General features: G+C 40.8%; 2 protein-coding genes across 2 annotated transcripts; both read left to right on the forward strand.

Moving 5' to 3' along the window:
* The first annotated feature begins 992 nt into the window (after positions 1-992).
* LOC143486091 (CMRF35-like molecule 8) lies at positions 993-6,945 on the forward strand. Its single transcript, XM_076985911.1, has 7 exons — positions 993-1,158; positions 1,409-1,705; positions 1,815-2,138; positions 4,307-4,348; positions 4,658-4,699; positions 5,258-5,356; positions 6,368-6,945. The coding sequence occupies exons 1-7, from the start codon at positions 1,119-1,121 to the stop codon at positions 6,517-6,519; spliced, it is 996 nt and encodes a 331-aa protein (XP_076842026.1). The 5' UTR covers positions 993-1,118; the 3' UTR covers positions 6,520-6,945.
* A 5,288-nt stretch (positions 6,946-12,233) lies between these two features.
* LOC143486130 (polymeric immunoglobulin receptor-like) lies at positions 12,234-14,709 on the forward strand. Its single transcript, XM_076985981.1, has 6 exons — positions 12,234-12,364; positions 12,473-12,790; positions 12,941-13,270; positions 13,515-13,661; positions 13,843-14,148; positions 14,642-14,709. Exons 1-6 carry the CDS (start codon positions 12,325-12,327, stop codon positions 14,674-14,676), a joined length of 1,176 nt encoding a protein of 391 aa, XP_076842096.1. The 5' UTR covers positions 12,234-12,324; the 3' UTR covers positions 14,677-14,709.
* Positions 14,710-14,779: the final 70 nt, after the last annotated feature.

Here is a 14,779-nt window from a genome sequence, read left to right on the forward strand (position 1 = left end):
TTATGGTTGCGATTTAAGACTGGGGTGCATGCCGTCAACAATATTGGTCTTTATCCATGAAAATCGAGAAACACAGACATTTGTCAGAGCTTAAGGCCACATAGTTGCCGAATTTCAGCAGAGTTGTGCACTGCCACTGCCAATTACTCGCTATGCACCTAGCAGCCATATTCAGCAGTTATATGGCAAACTACCAATTGAAGACGTAAACAGTAAAATACACTTACATGATCTTGCTCCATTCGAAGGAGACAGTCCTCTGGAACACCTCGACCTCAAAGAAATCTCGAGAGTGGAGAATCCACTTTTTCAGCCATCCTCAAGTGAAATGGAAGCGTGCTTGCTTGGCCGTGCATCAAAGTAAAATCATTGATGTTTTCACGTTATAACGTTAAAATATCATGAAATAACGTGATAAATGTTTATCACAAAATAACATGATAATTTCATAATTCGAAATAACGTGATAATTTCATATTATGAAATAACGTGATAGATTCATATCTCGGAATAACATGATAATTTCTTATGATGAAATAACGTGATAATTTCACGATATAACGTGAAAATATCATATCATGAAATAACATGCTAGTTTTGTATCACGAAATAACGTGATAGATATAATAAATATCACGTTATAACATGAAACCTTTCACGTTATTACATGTTACTGAGTCAAATTATATTTATATGGCTGGCAGCTCTACGTCGCCGTAGATTCCTGCTTCTGCCATACTGGAGTGCAAGCACGTGCCAGACAGGAAATTAGCACTGTTTAAATCCTGTTGCATTTAACTCAACTGTTTATTGGTCTAGGGGCACCCTGTGTGTACGAAGTCTGCACTCACTTCTAAACAAAGGTTTTCTTGATGAGGCGCTTCCTTCTATCATCACTGATTACAACAAAAAGAAGAAGGTGGAGAGGGGATGTTGGGATTGCCCAGGCAGAAGTTACACATGCACAATGATGAAAGAGGAAATGACTTTAACTCATTTGCACACAGTGAGACATGGAAAAGCAGATGAGCATAAAGAAAAAAAGAATAGTGTGGTAGAATAAGCAACAGTGCTGTGGAAGAGTCACGTACAGACATTTGTGTGAACTTTACATTGTGATGAAGATCCTCCTTATCTTCTCTCTCTGTCTGATCTCAGGTGAGTCAAGTTGCTGAGGTTAGTTTGCTTGGTTTGAGGTCACTGATCGCTGGTTTCTGACCATTGAACTGTTCCATTTTTGAGTAAACTTGGCTGTGATTGTATCCAAATTCTCTTCTGACTCATTCATGACAATGTTATAGATACTCTATTGAGAGTTTATCATCTGCATGATAAACATGATCGGTATGTGATTAGGAAAATAATAAAAAACTTAAATTGAACTGATGGGACTGTTTCCTCTTTTCAGTGGGCAGCTTTGACGTCAATGCCTACTCTGGTGGAAGTGTCATTATATTTTCTGCTATCCAGGGGGATTTAAGTAATAGAAATGAGTTTTGCAAAGTGACACAAAATACCTGTATCAATGTAATGAAGGACAGCCCTGGAGGAAACAGGGTTTATAACAGAAGATTCAATTTGTATAAAAACTCAAAAGGACTGATGACAGTGATGATCAATGACCTGAACTTTCAGGACACTGGAAAATACAGGTTCAGAGTGAATAATCAGCATTTACAGAATGTGAAGTTGAAAGTTCAGAAGAGTGAGTATTTTGTACGTTTTTCACTTGTATTCAATCTCAAAGAATTAGCAAGACATCATCTAGGCTTGTAAATTAAGTTTGTCTGTGTGTTTGTTAATGTGATTGGCAGATGCGTGTTGTTTGGGGTCACAGAATGTGTCTGGTCGTGAGGGTGACAGTGAAAACATCAACTGTGACTATCCAAAGAAGTATAAGAACAGATACAAGTACTTATTCAAACTGGGTGGTCACCCCCCTGAAGAGAGATGCTCCACTGAAGTGGGTTGTCAAAATAACAGACTCTCCATTTATGATGACAGAGAATCAATGTTTAATGTTAAAATCAGGAAAGTAACAGTAGGTGATGCAGGACTTTACCTGTGTGGCATAAAGACCAACAGAAACCAAGGCAGCTTCATCTCTACAGTCAAAAGGGTGCAGCTACACGTTACTGGTGAGTACACAGATCACGTGTCTTTGTTTTCAACAAAGTTCACATGCAGCAAAATAAGCAGAATGAGAACTGAACTTGGCGGACAAAAGGGGAGGTTGATGAAATACAGTCACACACACTGGGGAGAGGGAAAGTGGGATAAACAACCAACAGACATAACACATACATTAACACAATGGTAAAGCAGGGGGAAGACTGAGAAATACAAAACATAGAAACTAAACACATGAAAAACTGATACGTGTAACAAGGTGGTTTGCAAGAGGTAGGAAGAGAACCACCCAGCAGGCATTTCAACGTTGAATCGACGTTGAATCAACGTCGAATGTGATGGTTGAATCAACGTTGGATTTTGTGTCGATTTTGAAAGGTGAATCAACGTTGATATGCCAGCGTCGTTTCAACGTCATACATTCAACCTTGAATAAACCATAAAATTCACGTTCATGATGCTCAAAATTGCATGGGAGAGAGGAAAAAAACAACTGTATGCCATAATGAAAAAAGAACAAATTTATTTTATTCTCTCATTTTACTCGGAGTACCACCACACAACCTCAGTCATGGCCTCAAGTCTGGGACTCGAACCCACGACCCTCTGGTCTCAAGACCAGTTCCCTAACCGCCAGGCCACGACTACCCTGCCCCACGGATGTAATTTTAGGGGGGGACGGGGGGGACATGTCCCCCCCCACTTTTTCAAAACCTGGCTTTGGTCCCCCCCAGTTTTTATATTAAAACCAAATATTTAAATAGCGACGAATCTATGCCCCCCCCACTTTTGAAATCAAAATTACGTCCATGCCCTGCCCTACTCTCTTTAAACCTGTTGATTTGTCATTGCGAAGTTTTGTTTCTGCCTCAAAACATTTCAAACTGTTTCATTGCCTGATGTTGTCTTCCTGGTTAATACCTGCCTGTTAATAAATAAACAAAAATTATTATTATTATTATTATTATTAATATTACTACTAATAATAATAATTAATACCTCTTTCAAAACCCTCAGCCAATGCCAAAGTGTTGTTTGTACTTTTTTATTGTATGTGTTTCTTGAACTTGAAATGGTAATACAAAGGCAGGTTGAAGATATTACGTTGATTCACCGTTAATAGTTCAACGTTTGCGCAACCATTTAACATTAAACGTTGATTCAATGTTGTTTCAACGTTGAAACAACAACAGACAGTATTTCAACTATATTTCAACCACATTTCAATGTTGAAGGTCGGTCGTGTGCCAGCTGGGCAGGATCACTAGCTGGTTAACTAGAGATTAACCAGTTGAGCCACCACAGGGTTTTGATGGGTAGGACCCAATTGCTGAGTTAGTTTATGACTGGGACTGAGTGAAAGCAACAGGGAGAAAAAAACATGGGGACTGGGAAGAGACCCAGGTCACCCTATAGGTAAACCAGCACCTTCACTAAGCCAGATGGCACAGCTAGCAAACAGAACAACAAAAGCAAATGAAAGAAAAGGGAAAAAATTAAGGACAAAAAGAAAAGAACGAAGGACGCCAGGGGAAGGACTGGCTCTCAATTAGTGTGGCAGAAACAGAATTACACGTACCAACAGTAGTAGCCAAGCATGTCAGCTCCCTCTGGTGGTCGGCGGCGGTATAGTGCTGGAGCCAACCCTTACAATAAAACAAACACAAGGGAAAGATAACCGGGCAAGGGAAAAACACACACTATCTAAACTTAGGGAGATACAGAGGTACAGGGAGCAGAACTAGGCAATAATAAACTTGGGCTGGTGAATGAATGAAAAGACAATGACCCACAATGACATGAACAAACAAAAGGGGGGAAAAAACAAGACACAGGAGAACTGAATAACTACAGAGGAGTAGAAACTCAAAACATGAGTAGATAAACGACCCTCAGGTGGTAAACCCACTAATGGGTAACACCCACCTCATGGTCAGGAACACAACCAAACAAGCACTGCTGCTGACCGGGCAGCCAATTGCCTGTTGTCTTTAAACATTAATTCTGTTGCATATGGACCCATGAAGCTATTTATTATATTTTCATAGTTTTTGTGTATATATTTTCACAGCCTGGTAAGACCTTCTGGTAGAGACTGTGATAGAATACTACTGATATTTTGACTTCTTCAATGTATTTTAGTTAAAATTTTCAATGTTTTTTATGTGTGTGTCAGCCAGCACAACTAATAACAACATTCCAAGCACAATGCAGCCTGGTAAGATCCTCTGTGTGAACAGTGTTCTTGTCTCTGTGTGGACATTGGTCATGTCTTTGTGGACAGCGTGCATGTCTGTGTTGACAGTGTTCATGTCTGTGTGTGGACAGTGGTCATGTCTGTGTAGACAGTGTTCATGTCTCTGTGGGGACAGTGTTCATGTCTCTGTGCTTGAACTGGTTCCCCTGATTATCCCCTAAACACCGGACACACCCTGTTCCACTGACTGACTGCAGTCTAATTAACTGATCATGATGTTTGCCTGTATTTTAATACTGTTTTCACACTGTTTTTGTGCATATTTTTCAGTCACCACGGCTACAGACAAAAACCCAGACACATCACAGCCTGGTAAGACCCTCTGGTAGACCCTCTCTCTCTCTCTCTCTCTCTCTCTCTCTCTATATATATATATATATATATATATATATATATATATATATATATATATATATATATATATATATATATTAGTGCTGTCAATTCCAGGTGCCGCGATTAAAAGTCCTCACCAGGACTTTGCTCAGGCTTCCTGGATTGTGTTGATTCCACTAATTTTACCTGGATTGCTAATTAGAAAATCTAGCAAGCTTGAGCAAAATCCTGGAGAGGACTTTTAATCGCGACACCTGGAATTGACAGCACTAATATATATATATGTGTGTGTGTGTGCGTGTGTGTGTGTGTTTTATACCTTATACCTCAGCCTTCACTACATTTGAGATTTAATGCTAATATATATGATTATTATTATTATTATTATTATTTCATATGATAATTATGAAAGGTTTATTACTGTAATATTTTGGCTCTAAACATGATCCTATTAACACATCATCTGTGCATGCGCGTGTGTGTTTGTGTGTGCATGTGTGCATACCTATGTGTGTGTGCGCATCTCATCTCTAGGTTCCTCTGTCTTCATTATTGCGTGTGTGTGTGTGGCTCTGCTGTTGATTGGAGTTTTAGGATTGATGTTATACAAGTTCACACACATGAAGGCACAAGGTACTGCACACACACACACACACACATAAACAAACACACATACCCCCACATGCAGAAGCACAAACATGCCCACATGCACAAACATGCCCACATACTGTAGGAACACACACACACGACCCTAAAAACACATACCTAGACACATCCCAACACACAGGGGAATACATGTACACACACACGACCCTAAAAACACATACCTAGACACATCCCAACACACAGGGGAATACATGTACACACACACAACCCTAAAAACACATACCTAGACACATCCCAACACACAGGGGAATACATGTACACACACACGACCCTAAACACACATACCTAGACACATCCCAACACACAGGGGAATACATGCACACACACACGACCCTAAACACACATACCTAGACACATCCCAACACACAGGGGAATACATGTACACACACACAACCCTAAAAACACATACCTAGACACATCCCAGCACACAGGGGAATACATGTACACACACACGACCCTAAAAACACATACCTAGACACATCCCAACACACAGGGGAATACATGTACACACACACGACCCTAAACACACATACCTAGACACATCCCAACACACAGGGGAATACATGCACACACACATGCCCCTAAGCACACACACAAAGGGTATTTTTTGAGTGCTTGAAATTTATATATTCATGTCATACTAAATTAAAATGTGCAATAATGTTAGAACAACTAAGTGATTTAGGGCACATTTTTAATGTGTGTGTGTGTGTGTGCGTGCGTGCGTGCGTGTGTGTGTGTGTGTGTGCATGCGTGCGTGCGTGCGTGCGTGTGCGTGCGTGCGTGTGTGTGTGCGTGCGCGTGTGTGTGCGCGTGTGTGTGTGTGCATGCGTGCGTGCGTGCGTGCGTGTGCGTGTGTGTGTGCGTGCGCGTGTGTGTGCGCGTGTGTGCGTGCGTGCGTGCGTGCGTGTGTGTGTGTGTGTGTGTGTGTGTGTGTGTGTGTGTGTGTGTGTGTGTGTGTGTGTTCTTGTATGGCAGCATTGATCTCTCCTCAGATCTCCCACACTTACACTGAGTATGAGGAAATTAAGGATGACAAACCGTACTCTACCGTCCAACTACCCACAATCCCTTCTGTTCCGCCAAACACAGTCTATGCCCTTGCGGAGTTACCCACAGTCATCTCCTAAACACAGTAGTCCCCTAAACACTGTGTAGTACAACAGTCACTACAGTGGAATCATTTACTAATCATTGATACTATTATTTGATCTTCAGCATGAAATGCATTTAGTGGTTCTGTGACATATTTATAGTTAATGTATATGGCTGATAAAGTTTTGACAGACAGTTCCCACATAGGGTCACATGTTCATGAACATGTCTTGTTCATTTGAAGGATGAAACATTTTCATTTTGATTTGTTTGCTCAGTGTCACATGTGCTCAGTGTCAGTGTATGTTTGAAGGTTGATCACTGTTATCCTGCTCTACGTACTTTTGTTTGTGATTCTACGCTCAGTCAGTTTGTTCTCGGTTTCTGTTTTGGTTGTTTGCCCATTCAGGACCATCAGTTTTGTTTATTTACTTGTCAATAAATATCGTTCTGCCAACTCACTTGTGTCTGGCCTGGCCCGCCTTGACTCAGTATTACAGTGTGCTTTCTGACCCGCTGATCTCTGCCCTATGGCCTCTCCACACCACACCAGCATTCACTTATTGTCTGACATGTGACCTTCAGCTTCAGTGTGGGGTCAGAGGTCATCTCCATGAACTGGTCCTCTTCAGCACAGCAGAAATCAGCAGGTAGCACTGCACGGAATGAACTTCTCACTGCTGTTTCACTCAGGGAAGAGAGGTACTCCTTAAGATACTGAATCACTGTGATGGGCCACGCAAAAACCACTTACATTCAGTTTTTCAAAATCTACAGTAAGCTAGCTAATTCCACCCCCTTACAGTGTCATCACTCAGGCTCTGATTTGGCAAATGCTGACAGGCAGGGAGGAATGAGTGTTAAGAGGTTTCTTGGAAGGCCAAAGTTCAGTCACTGCACTTTGTTTTACTTGATCTCACCGACTGATGATCTTTGCTTTGTCAAAAGGGCAGCAAACAGATCAGCATACCTGCTATAGTGTTTATTTGATATGTGGCATCAATACCAGGGTACCCGCGGGTCCTTAAAAAGTCTTAAAATGTCTTAAATTTAGTTTTCCATATTCAAGGCCTAAAATGTCTTAAAATGTCTGGAATTTTATGAGGGGAGGCTTTAAATTATTATAAATGTGTGTTGTTCAGTTGTTCTGGCGCGATGTGAACTTTGCCGAATCTAGCGCTAATGCAGAAAATAACCGCTCCAGGGTCCTAGTGCTAGATTCCTAGCGTTAGAGTATACGGCCTCGCCAAACCCCCCCCCCCCCTCCTCAACAATTCTCGTTCGCCACACACACACCCCCCCCCCCCCCTCCTCAACAATTCTCGTTCGCCACACACACACACCCCCCCCCCCCCTGTCAACGATGTGGAACACACCTGCATCCCCGGTAATAGTATTATTTTTTCTTGTGAGAGGTATTAAAAAGGTCTTAAAGGTCTGAAAGTCTTAGTAGTGACAAAATAATAATTTTGATAATGCAGAGGATCCACTGACAAGGGCTTTTACTTCTATATTGAACTCTGTTGGCATTACACAAAACGTTGTAGGACCCACACACTATCAAAATCATACCCTAGATTTAATCTTAACGTTGGGTATTGACGTAGATAATATAAATATACTCCTGCAAACCGTAGCTATCTCTGATCACTATTTAGTCAAATTTGAGATTCATCTTAACATAAATACCCGCCCGTCTCCTCGGCAGTGTATAAAGCGCTCGATAAATTCATTAACAGCAACACAGTTTATTGAAGCCCTCCCTGATTTAACTGCTCTAGCCCACTCGCCATCCTATCCAGGAGAGTTAGATAGTCTAACCAACTGCATAGAGAATACCTGCAGATCAGCTCTAGACATAGTAGCTCCACTCAAATATAAAAAGACTAGATCTAAAAAACTCGCTCTGTGGTACACTGACCAAACTAGAAACTTAAAACAAATAGCACGTAAATTAGAGCGTAAATGGCGATCTACTAAGTTGGAAGTATTCTACTGTGCCTGGAAGGATAGCATCATTGACTACAAACGGGCACTCGCTAAAGCACGCTCAGCATACCTAGCCTCACTGATTAAACCTCTGATTAAGAAACCAAATCTTGATCCTACTGTACTATCTAATTATAGACCCATTTCAAACACATCATTTATATCTAAGATCATAGAAAAAGCTGTTGCCCAGCAATTATGCCTATATCTGCATAGGCATCACATATTTGAAAAGTTCCAATCTGGTTTTAGGCCCCATCACAGTACTGAAACAGCATTAGTTAAAGTAACAAATGACCTCCTCCTTGCTTCAGATCAAGGTTATGTATCGCTGTTAGTGCTTCTTGATCTTAGTGCAGCTTTCGACACAATTGATCATAGGATCTTGCTAGAAAGGTTAGAACGCTGGGTTGGAGTCTCTGGAACAGCCCTTTCTTGGTTTCATTCTTACTTAACAAATCGCTATCAGTTTGTAGAGCTCAATAATATTCCATCCAAACGTACAAAAGTTAAATATGGGGTCCCGCAAGGCTCCATTCTAGGACCACTATTATTTACATTATATATGCTACCACTGGGCACAGTTATAAACAAACATGGTGTCAATTTTCACTGCTATGCAGATGACACTCAACTTTACATATCAGCCAAACCTGATGACAAACTCAGTTTAAGAAAAATTGAGGCCTGTGTAAGAGATATTAAATGCTGGATGTCTCTAAACTTCCTCCAACTTAATGAGGACAAAACAGAAGTTCTTCTTCTGGGCCCTAAGGCCTCAAAACAGAAAATTCCAGATCTAATGCTTAATCTCGCAGGCTACCCCATTACACCTGGCACAGTAGCCAAAAACCTAGGCGTCATACTCGACTCTGACCTATCATTTGATAAATACATAGATAATACTACTAGGATAGCTTTTCTACATCTCCGTAACATTGCTAAATTAAGAAATGCATTATCACAGGATGATGCGGAAAAATTGGTGCACGCCTTTGTTAGCTCTAGATTAGACTACTGCAATGCACTACTGTCAGGATGTTCAAATAGGAATCTAAATAAACTTCAAATAGTTCAAAATGCCGCAGCCAGGGTTCTGACCAGAACTAGAAAATTTCAGCATATCTGTCCAGTCCTATCAGCCCTGCATTGGCTCCCAGTTAAATTCCGTATTGACTTTAAAATTCTTTTATTAACTTATAAAGCACTGCACGGGCTTGCTCCTGAGTACCTTCAGGAACTTATTTCCTATTACGAACCCCCACGCCCACTAAGATCACAGGGTGCTGGTCTTTTATTAGTTCCAAAAATTAATAAGGTAACAGCAGGGGGAAGAGCCTTTTCTTGTAAGGCCCCCCAGCTTTGGAATAATCTTCCTAAATGCGTCCGGGACTCCGACACAGTCACAATCTTTAAGTCTAGGTTGAAAACCCACTTATTTAGTTTAGCGTTTGATAATTAATATCCCCCCTTAGATAAAAGTACAGATCCAGGGGTTCATAGACGAAGGGTTTTATGGTAGACTGGGGCGCTGGTGCTGTCGTCCTGTCACTGCTCGTGGTCACTCAAGTTTGTTGACAGTGCAGTGGACGGATGCCATTGTCTCAGAATGCCCCCAAGCCTATGTTACCTTCTGGTTCTGCCTTTTTAGCTAGGCTGTAATAATTTAACTAAATGCCGGAGTTGCTGCCACACTCCGGAAATGTTTATAATTTTACCTGTCCTTTATATGTCCTCATACAGAGCTAATTTTCCCTGTTTCATTTCTCCACATGGCTGCCCGCCTGCTTGAGGATTAATGAGATGAGGAGACCAGCGATCCATCCTGAGCCAGCCACCTCCTGCCTAACCGGATGCATACATCATGATGGACATTATTACATATTTTTCCTTTTCTTTCTCTTCTTTCTGTCTAAATTGTTATTGTTGTCATGGTGACCGGTGTCGGCCAGAGGAGGATGGGTTCCCCCTCTGGTTCATAGACGAAGGGTTTTATGGTAGACTGGGGCGCTGGTGCTGTCGTCCTGTCACTGCTCGTGGTCACTCAAGTTTGTTGACAGTGCAGTGGACGGATGCCATTGTCTCAGAATGCCCCCAAGCAGAATGTAGACAGAATGTAGACAGAATGTAAAAGATGCAATAATGTCCATTTAGACAGAATATAAAAGATGTAATAATGTCCATCATGGTGTAGGCATCCGGTTAGGCAGGAGGTGGCCGGCCCAGGATGGATCGCTTGTCTCTCCTCATCTCATTATTCCTCAAGCAGGCGGGCAGCCATGTGGAGAAATGAAACAGGGAAAATTAGCTCTGTATGAGGACATATACAGGACAGGTAAAATTATAAACATTTCTGGAGTTTCGGATTTGATTCGGTTCTTTGGCGTTCGATGCTTTCGATGCTGTATATAGCCCAGTCACTAGCGTCAAATGAGTCAAATTAGTAGGCGCGATTTGATTTAGTTCATAAGAAAACTGATTCACACCACAGCAGTCGGTGTGGCAGGATTCAGATAAACGTAGTGTTCTGAACAAATGACTCGGTTGAGCGCCACACGCACGCGCAAGCTGGCAGAGCAGCAGCGAGAGAGAGCAGCAGCTAGAGAGAGAGCAGCAGCTAGAGAGAGCAGCAGCGAGCGTAGAATGGCGACGGCTAAAATAACAGATGTCTCTCGTCCGCAACTTGTGGACAAAACGGGCGCGAGGAGTGAAGTGTGGGCATATTTTGCTTACATCGCTGATGAAGAGGGGAATCCGACCAACACCACAAACCCAGTTTGTAAACGGTGTTATAAGTCTATCCAGTGCAGAGGAGGGAACACCAGCAACCTAGCTAAGCATTTAGCAGACAAGCACCCTGATCTCTACAAAGAGCTGAGAAGTCGACAGGTTAGTGGAGTTAGTCAAGATACACTGTGTTTGTAGCTTTACTAAGATTAACCCTTTTCAGTGTTATGCAGGGGATAAGCTTGGTTTCCTGGATAGGGATTAGGTCTAGTCATAGACTATATTATCCTTTTAGAAGATTAAACAATTAAATCATACACACACACTGTTTATGCACTCCTTTATAATTGTGTTAGGGTTAGGGTTAATACTTATTTTCCACCATTATTTGCAAATAAATTCTTTAAAAGTCAGACAAAATGATTTTCTCAATTTTTTTTCACATTTTGTCTCTCATAGTTGAGGTCTACCTATGATGTCAATTACAGGCCTCTCTCATCTTTTTAAGTGGGAGAACTTGCACAATTGGTGACTGACTAAATACTTATTTTCCCCACTGTATGTAGGTGTGGTTGTGGTAAAGCATCTGGTGTTATACGAATGACTGAAGGAGGAAGTGGAAACCAGACGAGAGCTACTTCCTGTGTATTCTGCCTATCCTCTCTTTCTGATTTGCCATTTGAAAATTTGTTTCAGTGGCCTAATTTTTTTGTTTATACTTTTGTAATTTTGTTTCTTAAAATGTAAATTTGTCTTGCCCTTCCTGGCCACTGTACCTTAAGACTAATAAAAAAAGCCAGTATTCACAAACATTTTACACATGTTCTTTTACAGAGGTACATGTGAATTTATGACATTAGAATGTTATCATGGAGAATTTGTTTTATCAGCCTTTGAAGGTGCTCTTAGTGGTACGTGGTGATGATGGGAGGTACTATGTGTCTTGATCGTACACTAGAAAAAAAGGAAATGACCACACAGAAACAACTTCCTCCAGGAACACACACACACACACACACACACACAAAACGTAGCGATAAATGCAGCCACACACTGGATGTACACGTATGGATGTGTGAAGACACAGTGCTTTGCAGTTCACCTGACCATCAGAGAAACAGAAGATGAAACTCCCCACCATCCTGATGCTCTCACTGATCTCAGGTCAGTTGTTCTAATCCACATCTCAAACACATAATTTCGCCGTCTTTGAATAAAAAAAACGAAAAGGAAAATGACATGAAGCCAAATTAAGTCATCTTTATTTAACAGGTCATGTGGATTTGGTTGATATTTTTGGCCATTTGGGGAGAAATGTCCTCATCAGCTGCCATTACTCAAGAGCATTCACAAATCTCTCGAAGGTGGTGTGCAGTATAGCAATGATCTGTGAAACCAAGATCAAATCAGAGGATAAAAACGAATGGGTTTGTGATGATAAATTTTGCCTGTACGACGACGCCTTCACAAATGTCATCCAAGTACTTATCAGAGATCTGAGTCCACAGGATGCGGGACCTTACAGATGTGCAGCTGTGCAGGACTCTGCATACAGGGCCATAGGAGACTGGGTGCTGAAAGTTGCAGATGGTGAGACTCTCTCATTTACAGACCAGCTTCTAATGACAATACTATTCAGTGTCCTTTCATAACATTAATGGATGGTGCTTTTAACTCATTAAAGATGGTTCATTTTTTATCCTGAATAGCAAAGTAAATTCTTTTTTCCTTCTTTAGCAGATCCTTGTTGTGAGCAGTTAAAGACAATCACAGGTCTGCTTGGACAGACAGTCTCCTTTAGCTGTAACTATCCAGATACTAATAAACACAACCCTAAATACTTACTTAAAATAAACGATGGCTTCATGAAGCAGATGTTAAACACCACTCATGCAGAGTGGATGGAAAAGCGGTTCTCCGTGTCTGATAACAGAACTTCAAACGTGTTCCGAGTGATCATCAGAGAGGTGACAATGTCTGATGCAGGGATTTATTTCTGTGGTGTGTACACCAGTGGAATCACCATCAGCTACGTCTCATTGATCACAAATATCCAACTTCTTGTTACTCGTGAGTATGGTTACATTTTGACTGATATTAGCATATCAAAAAGACACTGCATCTCACTATAGCCACATATCACTACAGCCACATATCACAACAGCTCCTCAAGACATGTATAGTCACATCCGATAAAATTTTTCCATGTTTTTTTTTTCTATTCTACTTTTGGAGCAGTTTTGAAGCAGCACACCAATGAGACTTTACCAAACACAAATCTGTTTATTTATATTGAACCTATTTGAATTTACAGCACCCTCATTAATTAGCCAAGGAGAGTCCACAATACTCACATGCCCCTATGGCTTAAAACTTCAAACCAAATTTCTCTGCAAAGAAGACACATCATATATTGAAAATGACAATCAGATGGAGGAACGAATGAGGAACACCATAAATGGTTGGTAAAGTAAAAATTGCCTACACTGCAAAATATAAACCAGATCTCTTGAATTGTGTCTAGAGGTTGGAGTATTGGAGGATTTCATGCAAAGACACATGAAAAGCCATGATAAACTGATGTAGGTGCTTAATCCAACATCAGCCTTACTGAGTTTGTGCAAATTTCTACCTTTTTGAAGAATTTGAGGTAACGAGACAGGAGAAAGAAAAAGTCACGTTCAGATGCAGGTATCAGGTGGAATCTGCAAAGAATCGTGGGCAAATCTGCAGAGCACAGGAGGTGTCCAGATGTGACAAAGATGGAATCACTGCGTTCTCAGAGAAACACAGACATGGACGACTCGTGCTGACTGATGATGCATGTGCAGGAGTTTTTGCTGTGACCATGTCTGACCTGACAGAGGAGGATTCTGGAATATATTGGTGTGGGGAAGACAGCTTTGAATGTGCAATCTATGTTAAATGGCAGCTTCATGTTAAAAAAGGTAGAAACTGTCATTGTTTCATTTACTTTTAAACTTTGATAAACAATAATTAACTAACTGCCCTTCTCATACAAAAATTATTCTAGTTACTGGAAACACAAGCAAAGAAAAACATTTCTTTAACGCTCTAAGGAATCAAAGTATATTTCTGCACTGTACATTTTACAAACCACAGAGAAAACAGCTAACCAGACAGAGTGATTAAATCAAAAGCAACATAGAAAATACACGCATATCCTCAAATGATTCCAATCAGCTCTGACATTTCCTCTCACCAACTCAAGGAGGGAGAGATGGTAGGTGAAATAGAAATGAAGAACTGAAAGACATTGATAGAAATAAAAATGTTAATTGACACCTGAAGAATATGAGAGAAAGCCGAAGTGAAATTGCCTGACAGGAAACACAGGACTTTATGTCTTGAAGGCAAATGTGATTTAAAATTGTATAAGTGTGTGTAATGGTTCTATCTGTTTTCATTTATTAATCCAAGATACATCATCAATCTCTTTCAAAAGAACTCCATAAAGTTCACAGAGCACATCAGATACACACTGATCTAGTAAGAGACAATATTTAACACATCACACCTACACAGATGTGTGTGTGTTTAAATATGCATTTTGAGCCT

Source organism: Brachyhypopomus gauderio, unplaced genomic scaffold (assembly GCF_052324685.1).
Source record: "Brachyhypopomus gauderio isolate BG-103 unplaced genomic scaffold, BGAUD_0.2 sc44, whole genome shotgun sequence".
In the NCBI taxonomy this organism is placed as follows: Eukaryota; Metazoa; Chordata; class Actinopteri; order Gymnotiformes; family Hypopomidae; genus Brachyhypopomus; species Brachyhypopomus gauderio.

Coding starts and splice junctions, on each gene's coding strand:
- LOC143486130 (XM_076985981.1), top strand. CDS start 12,325: ATGAAACTCCCCACCATCCTGATGCTCTCACTGATCTCAG. Junction 12,791..12,940: donor GGTGCTGAAAGTTGCAGATG/GTGAGACTCTCT, acceptor CTTCTTTAGCAG/ATCCTTGTTGTGAGCAGTTA. Junction 13,662..13,842: donor AATGAGGAACACCATAAATG/GTTGGTAAAGTA, acceptor ACCTTTTTGAAG/AATTTGAGGTAACGAGACAG.
- LOC143486091 (XM_076985911.1), top strand. CDS start 1,119: ATGAAGATCCTCCTTATCTTCTCTCTCTGTCTGATCTCAG. Junction 1,706..1,814: donor GAAGTTGAAAGTTCAGAAGA/GTGAGTATTTTG, acceptor TGTGATTGGCAG/ATGCGTGTTGTTTGGGGTCA. Junction 5,357..6,367: donor CACACACATGAAGGCACAAG/GTACTGCACACA, acceptor CTTGTATGGCAG/CATTGATCTCTCCTCAGATC.